The sequence below is a fragment of the Physella acuta genome, unplaced genomic scaffold (assembly GCF_028476545.2).
Source record: "Physella acuta isolate Inbredline_101_S28 unplaced genomic scaffold, ASM2847654v3 ptg000820l, whole genome shotgun sequence".
In the NCBI taxonomy this organism is placed as follows: Eukaryota; Metazoa; Mollusca; class Gastropoda; family Physidae; genus Physella; species Physella acuta.
In genome coordinates, this window is record NW_026732338.1 from 227,988 (window position 1) to 238,182 (window position 10,195).

Here is a 10,195-nt window from a genome sequence, read left to right on the forward strand (position 1 = left end):
CAGCCCCAATAGTAAACTCGTTTTTTGCAACTTTTTGTGTTTAGTGATAGTGCAGTTGAAAGAAATATGTACATACACTCTTGTATTGTAAACAACTTAAAACAAATATCTTTTATCAATGGGTTACATAGACAGCTCAAGACACTGGGATGAAATAACCACTGCCCCACTAACCAATTAGAACTCAATAGAGGTTGGTTAACCAAGTGATGACCAAAGCACTAACTGGTTAATGTTAAGAAAAGCTAAAACAAGTTGCACACAGAACACAAAAGCAAGTATTTAAAACCATTTATATCAGATGAAGAAGTACAGAGATACAAAAACTTGTTGGACAAAAGAAAACTTGTGGGCGATGTCATCTCTATCTGCTGGCCTTGACACACTCCTTTATCCTGGCTCTCATGTTGGTAATGTGCTCCACCACACTCAGAGAAGGCTTCAGGTCAGAGTAAAAAACCTGTAAGGGAGACAATTGTAAACTTCTTGACCAGAGTTGTCTGAATTGATACATTCTTGAATGGTTGAGTTTTAATTATGAGTACAATATCAAACTCTGGAGAACATTTGGTAATTTGTCTAGTCTCTTTGATAGCCAACTTCAGCTAAAATTAAAGTTGTGGTTAAATCTATATGAAAGTTGTTCTGTTGGTCTATATCAGGGGTCTCCAAACTTTTCAGTCCGAGGGCTGCATTAACTATCAAATTTCACTTCGAGGGCCAGTTTCTTCCAGGCATGTCTTTGATTTTCCTGGACAAAGTTCCTCAGCCATCACCAACAAACGTTTTTTTCCGTGGACAAAAAGATCTCCGCGGGCCGGATGAGAGGACATCGCGGGCCGCATTTGGCCCGCGGGCCGTAGTTTGGAGACCCCTGGTCTATATCATAGGTGTTTGAGGTCTTAATCTGATTTCTGATGCTCTAAACATCAACATCACAGAAGTGTATTAGTATATCTGCAGGACTAAATTGTTTTTTAAAGTTAAACTTTAAAAGGTAAGAATTCAAATGATAACTCACATGAACAGGTACATAACCTAAATGTTGAAAAACTCTGGTGATCACTTGATAATCACCTGTTGGTATTTGCTGAGGGCTAATGACACCAGTGAATGGGATCAACTGTATGACAAGCCTGCAACAATAAGGAACTAATGACACCACTGAATGGGATCAACTGTATGGCAAGCCTGCAACAATAAGGAACTAATGACACTAGTGAATGGGATCAACTGTATGGCAAGCCTGCAACAATAAGGAACTAATGACACCACTGAATGGGATCAACTGTATGACAAGCCTGCAACAATAAGGAACTAATGACACCACTGAATGGGATCAACTGTATGACAAGCCTGCAACAATAAGGAACTAATGACACCACTGAATGGGATCAACTGTATGACAAGCCTGCAACAATAAGGAACTAATGACACCACTGAATGGGATCAACTGTATGACAAGCCTGCAACAATAAGGAACTAATGACACCACTGAATGGGATCAACTGTATGGCAAGCCTGCAACAATAAGAAACTAATGACACCACTGAATGGGATCAACTGTATGACAAGCCTGCAACAATAAGGAACTAATGACACCACTGAATGGGATCAACTGTATGACACGCCTGCAACAATAAGGAACTAATGACACCATTGAATGGGATCAACTGTATGGCAAGCCTGCAACAATAAGGAACTAATGACACCATTGAATGGGATCAACTGTATGGCAAGCCTGCAACAATAAGGAACTAATGATACCACTGAATGACAAGCCTGCAACAATAAGGAACTAATGACACCACTGAATGGGATCAACTGTATGACAAGCCTGCAACAATAAGGAACTAATGACACCACTGAATGGGATCAACTGTATGGCAAGCCTGCAACAATAAGGAACTAATGACACCACTGAATGGGATCAACTGTATGGCAAGCCTGCAACAATAAGGAACTAATGACACCACTGAATGGGATTAACTGTATGACAAGCCTGCAACAATAAGGAACTAATGACACCACTGAATGACAAGCCTGCAACAATAAGGAACTAATGACACCAGTGAATGGGATCAACTGTATGACAAGCCTGCAACAATAAGGAACTAATGACACCACTGAATGGGATCAACTGTATGACAAGCCTGCAACAATAAGGAACTAATGACACCACTGAATGGGATCAACTGTATGACACGCCTGCAACAATAAGGAACTAATGACACCACTGAATGGGATCAACTGTATGACACGCCTGCAACAATAAGGAACTAATGACACCATTGAATGGGATCAACTGTATGACACGCCTGCAACAATAAGGAACTAATGACACCACTGAATGGGATCAACTGTATGGCAAGCCTGCAACAATAAGGAACTAATGACACTAAGAAGAACGCATACATTAAAAAGGAAATCATAGCTTGAAACAAAGATACTTTTATCCCTCACTTATATACTAACTTTAATCTTGTCATCACACTTAGTGTAAACTCTACCCACACTACCCACACACTACCCCTCCCCATAACATATTTAAAATGTTTTAACTTATGATTATGATTTATTAAGATTTTGTTTTACCAACATTCCACAGAAAAATTCACCAGTAACTGGCTTTTATTTTTTTACTTTAAAAAATGGAGCACAATATTAACTGATTTTAAATGTAATCTAAATTCAGTTTGTTTCTGAAACAAAAAGAATGTACATTGTGATAGATAAGAAAATATGACCTGAAAGTGTTTTCTGTGTTACTCTCTGGTCTGTCCAGTGGCTGGACATCTCCACTGGTGTTGGCCTGCATCACGGCATCTAGTACAGAGTGTGGACAGGTTGTTAGAGACACTAGCACCAGACATGGGATCTTACAACAAGTCATAAACAACTTATTTAACTATGGGATCTTACAACAAGTCATAAACAACTTATTTAACTGTGGGATCTTACATCAAGCCATAAACAACTTATTTAACTGTGGGATCTTACATCAAGCCATAAACAACTTATTTAACTGTGGGATCTTACAACAAGTCATAAACAACTTATTTAACTGTGGGATCTTACAACAAGTCATAAACAACTTATTTAACTGTGGGAAACATTTGTTTTGGTTCAAGTTCTCTAGGCAGGATGTAACACTTGGTCATCTTTGTGTTCAAGTACTGTCAGTACTACTCTATACTAGTCTAAAGAAACATTGCTGCCATAAGTTAACTATATTTTGTCAGTACTACTCTCTACTGGTCTATAGAAACATTGCTGCCATAAGTTAACTATATTTTGTCAGTACTACTCTATACTGGTCTAAAGAAACATTGCTGCCATAAGTTAATTATATTTTGTCAGTACTACTCTCTACTGGTCTATAGAAACATTGCTGCCATAAGTTAACTATATTTTGTCAGTACTACTCTCTACTGGTCTATAGAAACATTGCTGCCATAAGTTAACTATATTTTGTCAGTACTACTCTATACTGGTCTAAAGAAACATTGCTGCCATAAGTTAATTATATTTTGTCAGTACTACTCTATACTGGTCTATAGAAACATTGCTCCCATTAGGTAAATATATTTTGTCAGTACTGCTCTTTAGAAATATTGCTCTCATTAAGTAAATATATTTTGTAAATCCTGCTTTATAGAAACATTGCATTAAGTGAATATATTTTGTCAGTTGTACTTTTGAGAAACAAGTTTATTAATCTTATAACAATGAGTTGAAAGCAAATGTCAATACCAATGACCCAGTTTGTATGACACTTGCCTGCTTGAAGTCCAGCCTGTATTGTCTGAGCCAGCTGTGCATATGTTTTGATGTTGGCAAACTTGCTTAAAGCTTTCCCAAATGTCTTGACCAGAGTCTGATCATCACACAGTGTTGATGCCTGCATTAGACAACTTTCAAGTCAAGGGCTGCATGGTTGAGTGGTAGAGCATGTGATTAGCAAATAAATGAGTACAGTTCCCAGGCTCTAGCCTGAGGAATGTGTGAAAGTCAGCCAAGCTTCTGACTCAAATTGGGGAAAGTAAGGGCAGCTGAATGGGATCGTGTGGTCGGATGGTAGTGTTCAACTGTTAACCCCAAAGTTTCAAGTATGGACCCCAGTCTTGAGACTATATTGAGACCAGCAAGCTCTGATGGGTACCAGCCTTACATTAAGAATATTAAAGGCATAATGATGAGCACACTATACCTTCATATGCCAAAGTCACAGAAACAGATGAACTCAACCTACCTGCCCCATGGGCCACCAGGTTTGAGAGGGCTATTTTTACAATCCCTTTGTAATATATGGTCAACTAACTAATGATCGAATCACAGATGATTTCTACTTGAAATGCCCCAAGGGTCATCGATTAAAAAGTATGACTTGTTTAAGAAAATCCAGCTTTTATTCATATCAGCATTTGTGTTCAAAGTTACAATTTTAAAAAGATAGGACCTAAGAACTAAGAATTTTTAAAAAAAAACCTCTGTAGAAATAAGAATTTAAAAAAAAAAACACTACCTCTATAGAACTAAGAATTTTAAAAAAAAAACACTACCTCTGTAGAACTAAGAACTTTGGGTGACAATACAGGTCCCTTGTAATTTTTTACTTCATACTGGGCAGCTAAGTTTATAATTCTCAACTTTTTTATGTTTGTGACTTTTTTAAATGTACCAGCATCTGTCATTTTAAAAATACACACTTTTAGAATTCACATAAATATATGCAGATATTAAATCAATCAGTTTCAAAAATAAGCTTACATTACATAGATACAAAAATGCATGCATTAATAAACTTCAAGTCTCCATAAGGCCACCAAGCTCTAATTAGCAGCTGAGTTTACTCAAACACAACAACAATGGCTATACAACAGATCAGCTCTGCTTCATCTGCCCTAAAGACAGTATGATCTCAAATGAACTCTAGGAATGTAAGACTTAGTTTTAATAGTGTATACAAGCCATCCCGTGTTTACAAAGATGTAAGCCAATACTAGTCAGGCTAGAAAGCAAGCAGTGCACCAACCTAAGAGTTGCTGGGTGAAGTTTGGGTCTAACACCTCCTCTGCCAGCTGAGCGTCCAGCAAGTTGAGGACAGCCAGGCTCCAGACACACTTGACCCTCTCACTGGGAGACAGTGCTGCACCCAGGGCTTTTCTTGTCAAATCTGACAGGGCAGAAAAGAATTGTCATCATTTAAAGCAATTATACAGCACAAAATCTACTGAATTTGGAGGCCATCCATTTAGGACACCCACACATGGGGTGAAAGGTCCAAAACTTTTGACTTATCAAAACAATTATCTATGTAACATATGTATTTGGTAAGCAAGTGAAGAAGGAAACACAGAGATCCAAGTCTCAATCTGGTCTTTCCAAGAATTATAAAGCTACATCAACATTCACAAAAGAATACTTTAAAAACTTTACAATCTTCTTTTAATATTTTAATAACAGACTTTTCCTAAAAGAATGAATTCAATATGTACATTTTAAGCATTGCAAGGTACACATACATGACATGTAATTAAATTAGAAAGCTGTACTATGTAAGTAAGTTTTGAGAAAACATTTTTTTGTGTATGTCAACATAAAGAGGGGGGGGGGGGGGGGGGAGAGGGTGTTGTCATAAATGGTCAAAAAAAATTCTTAATTTGTGGACGTCTATTATTTATGATGCTTAATGGTACAATAATACTCACAAGTCATTTGCAAAGCACTAACATTTTTTCCACAACTATGTATTGCGTTGACTATGAAATAATAAAAAGATAAAAACAAACCTTTGATAAAACTATTTTCTTCCTCACTAGATGGCACAGCTGATAAATGCGCCAAGGACATCAAAGTATTAGCAGCTTCTGCTACTGACAAGGCTTCAATGTTGTTGGCTAAATATTGTTGACACTTGGAGAGTAGTTTATCATCCTTCCAATGTAAATGTGACAGTGACACTAAAACACTAGAGGCTAGAGATGGCGACAGGATGTCAAGCTGAGAAATGTGGTCAGTCAGTTTGAGGAGAAAATTGCTAGTTCTAATATTCAGCACGGAACATGAAAATAATAAATTACTAGCTTGGATAAAATTAAAATCTGTTATATCTGCCAAGCTAAGTCGATGGATCACAGCATTAAGGAGAGTCTCATTTCTATTTCGCCATTTGGCTAAAACAGTTAAGACCCTAGCTAGATCTTTGACCTTCATTTCATCAGCCAGCTCCAACACTCTAGACTCCAAATTGATGCTTAACACAGGCAAGCTGTCTGGTGTGTACAAGCTCTGGTCGTGCTGGTCAGCCTCTTGATCCTGGCCAATCTCAGTGGACAGACGATCAAATGCGTCTTTATCATTAAATTTCTTTACGCGGTTCCTTGCCTGGAACTCCTGTGATAACCTTTTCATATCAAAAACCTCATCCAGCTGGTAGAGAAAGAAAACGGCATGCTTGGCTGGGATCTCGTACCACCTCTTGTTGACAATGCTGGTCAAGAGCTTCTCACGCACTTCTTTTCTTAATGGAGTTGCAGCTGATGTTGACAATGTAAGAACTATATCAGCCACAACGCCAACAGGCAAAACCATAGCGTTTGAGAGCGTGTTGTTTAAAACAAGTTCTGCCTGGCTAGAGTCTGTGTCTTGTGACAGCAATACAGACAGCAGCTGGTTGCGCAGGAAGGAAGGAGCTGATGGAGTCAGGGCATACTCTGTGACCAAACTCACATCTTTTGACACTATCTCATTCAGGTTAACTGCCTGACCCTTGACTTTTTGTTCTTTAACTGCTTTACTCCAATCACTTAACAGCTTTTGACACTGAGGTATAAAATTCCTAGCCACTGTGTCTTTAACTGCTTTCAAGATAACAGAGAAATCCTCTGTGTCAACACCTGCACCAGATAACACTCCTGCATTCTCTTGAGGCTGATCCACTGGATTGGATTCAGATTTCTTTTTATCAACTTGGGTTCTGTCTACATTTGACTTTTTTGTCACCTAAGAATAAACAAATAGAATCTGATAAGTTGTGATTCACTAAAAATTAGAATCAATTAAATGATATTTATTGAAGGAGAACATAAGCTCATATTTTATTCAACACACAAAATAGTATCAATTTTTATTATCATATTTAATATTTTATCAAGTACTACACATGTAGGAAAGACAATGAGAACTTAAAAATATAAAAACCTACCACACTAAACTCATGTTTTGTACTGGTAGCAAAAGAGTTAAATGATTGGAGCGTCAAGGAATCATCTAGAGTTAACACACTGGACACCCTGTCAAACAATTGTTTATTTTTTGTCAATAGCACTTTTATATTTCTTCAATATCAATTAGTATCAGAAATAAGTAGCAAGTATATAATTTTATTTTTACATTTGACAATTAAGAAAACTCTCAATTACTCTGGTCTTAAGAAAAAGACTAAGCTTTAAAAAAATCATGTTCACTGAAACTAATTGTAGTCCTTCCCCCCAATTAAATAAATTACAGATACCTTGGAATAATAAGTTTGCTCTTAGAAGAGCTATGCAACAGGCTGGGTAATGAAAATGGTCTGCCATAGAATAAAACTTGTAGCTTCCTATTAGATCCTAGACACACAACTCCTCTCAAACTAGACATGATACTTTAACAAATCTCACACAGGGTACCTAGAAGATAAAGATTACAGATATCACAAGTTACAATGGGATAAAATGGAATAAAATTCACCAACCTAGTTCTAGGTAACAGGCTAGGAAGGTAAGTCTACAATCTATTGTATCTGTTTCCTAACTTTTTACCAGTAATCTGCCCTTAACCTAGAAAATTATGGCTATTCCCAGTTGGCTATAATTTCATGCAATATATGACTGGGATTAAAAAATTACAATAACAATAGCATTTTAAACGACAGGGGAAGGAGGTAGATTAAGAGATGTGATTTTTTTCTCTCTGCAAATATGTTTGCAATCACATCACTAGTGAGAAGCAATTAAAATTATAGAATTTGGTTTTGTAAAAAAAAAAAAAAAAATTATTTTTGTGAATAGTAATAATAAAGCTGTAATTTTTAAAATGGAATCGAGCATCTGATGGATTTTTACCAGGGTCTATCAGCATGACAGTTGTGCATTGTTCCACTCAACCACTCAACACAGTACCATTTCTTTAATTTTGCATATTAAATGTATTAATAGCAGTTAAGATGATATTAGTAGGGTTAGGCCCGGTTAGGGCTTTGGTAGGTTAATGTGTCATTCTAGTCTATGTGATAGAATTTGACTAGATCCAAAGCCGACAAGTGAAGAAATGCTTGTAACATACGCCAAGAGAGCAGATTTTTGGACAATTCCATTGTCAGACTAAAGTAACATCATCAATGGCATTTCAGGACTTTGGTTAGGGCTTCTGTTAAGGTTGGCTTTGTCATTAGAAAACCATATTTGGAATTACTCAATTTAACAATTAACTACTAAGGGGGAAATTTTATATCAGTGTCCGATAATAGAATTATTAGAATCTTCTTTTCAAAAGGGGTGTTAGGTTACTCGTAGTTAACTAAAATACATACATGGCTTCCTATTACATTACATAGACAATGCTAAACCTATCCCTAACGGTTAACCTCAACCCTGGTCCTACCATAAACCTAACCCTAATTTGAATTTCTAACCATAAAACTAGGGCCAATGCTAGCCGGAAAAAGATACGCATGCGCAGTGGAGAGAAACTACGACTTGCCTTCGCTGCGATGTTTTCGATGGTACTTCGCATGCGTGTGTTTACAACCACAGAACCCTAGCCCTAACCCTAACCTTAGCTATAGGTCACTGCGCATGTGCAGAACTATCTTTTGCCGACTAGGTGGAGACTTTGGGGCAAAAAATCTTTTTCTGAGTAGTCACTTCGAATAAAATCTAGTAAATTCTAGTAATACTGTAAGTAATAGGCAGGGCACTGTAAGCCGTTGACTAGGTAGACAGACATTGTCAGGCTTATTAATTTATTTTACGAAGTGACTACTCTGAAGATTTTTCTCCCCGTCTCCACTTAGTCGGCAAAAGATAGCTCTGTGCATGCGTAGTGACCTATGGCTAGGGTTAGAATTAGGGTTAGGGATAGGATTAGGGTTAGGATTAGGGTTGGTGTTAGGGTTCTGCGGTTGTAAACACACGCATGCGCAGTACCATCAAAAACATCGCGCGATGGCAAGTAGTAGTTTCTCTCCATTGCGCATGCGTATCTTTTTCCAGCTAGCATCGGCCGATTTTATTATCTACTCTTAACTGTCTCTTCTTAACTCTACTACTACACTACACTCTACTACACGCCACACGGTATGCAGGTTACCCCAACCTACTCTACTCACAACTACTAGATCTAAATCTACACTAGATCTTAGATCTAGATTTCTAGTAATCTAGATCTAGATAGATCCTTGTAGTTTGTAGTAAACACTCTCACAGTTGAACTGTGACTGGTCACAGTTGAACTGTGACTGGAGACTGGAGTGCCGTGGGTCTAAAAAATGTCTAAAACTAAAAATCTTATTTCAGTGACCTAGATTACCATTTAAGCAACATACCAATTAATAATTTAAACTAAACATAAAGTCACACAATGCAATTTTCGTTCTGTAGGGCTTAAGTTGTAAAAAAAGAAGGGTAAAGTTATAAAGTACTAAGGTCGAAACCCCATTTATTCACGGGCGCGGCCATATTGTTGCAGCTGGTTTGCCCACTTACCGCTTTCAAGGGGGAAAATTAAAAGTGTTTTTCTATTTTACTAAAAAAAACTTGTAGGCCCTAGGAATTCTAATTATGATTATAGCCTATGGGCTAATAAGAGACACTTGTGAACCAAAATATCCAATCACACATAGAGATACTAGGTTTACTAAATGGCAAAAATGTAGCAATATAATAATCAATATTCAATATCACATTGAAGCAAATTGCTCTATTTAATCGATTTAACATAATGATAAAAACCACTGCTCACCTCTTGCATAGTTTATATGTGCATGATCCATAATTTAGTAGGGTGTATAATATAGGTAGTAGTGCTAAGTGTCATTCATATCTTATATGACATAATGCTTTTTATCTATCTCTCCACAGCCCCCCCCCCCCCATGTCAATTAACAGCTAAAATTCATTACTTTTTAAAATGCAAAAGTATGTTGTCACCT

The 10,195-nt window shown here is 37.2% G+C and overlaps 1 protein-coding gene across 1 annotated transcript; it reads right to left on the minus strand.

Moving 5' to 3' along the window:
• Positions 1–276: 276 nt before the first annotated feature.
• On the minus strand, positions 277–9,736 carry LOC131951654 (uncharacterized). The gene is made up of 10 exons (XM_059314003.1): positions 9,590–9,736; positions 7,517–7,673; positions 7,208–7,295; positions 5,793–7,005; positions 5,036–5,176; positions 4,563–4,687; positions 3,781–3,901; positions 2,748–2,826; positions 1,022–1,136; positions 277–460 (listed from the first exon to the last, which is right to left on the minus strand). Exons 2-10 carry the CDS (start codon positions 7,642–7,644, stop codon positions 365–367), a joined length of 2,106 nt encoding a protein of 701 aa, XP_059169986.1. The 5' UTR covers positions 7,645–7,673; positions 9,590–9,736; the 3' UTR covers positions 277–364.
• Positions 9,737–10,195: the final 459 nt, after the last annotated feature.

Bases quoted from the DNA above. Each gene is read 5' to 3' on its own strand.
- LOC131951654 (XM_059314003.1), bottom strand. From the start codon at position 7,644: ATGTCTAGTTTGAGAGGAGTTGTGTGTCTAGGATCTAATAGGAAGCTA. The intron at 7,296-7,516 runs GTATCTGTAATT...ATTGTTTGACAG, and splicing joins AGCAAACTTATTATTCCAAG to GGTGTCCAGTGTGTTAACTC. The intron at 3,902-4,562 runs GTAGTGTTTTTT...TGTCTAATGCAG, and splicing joins AAGTTCTTAGTTCTACAGAG to GCATCAACACTGTGTGATGA.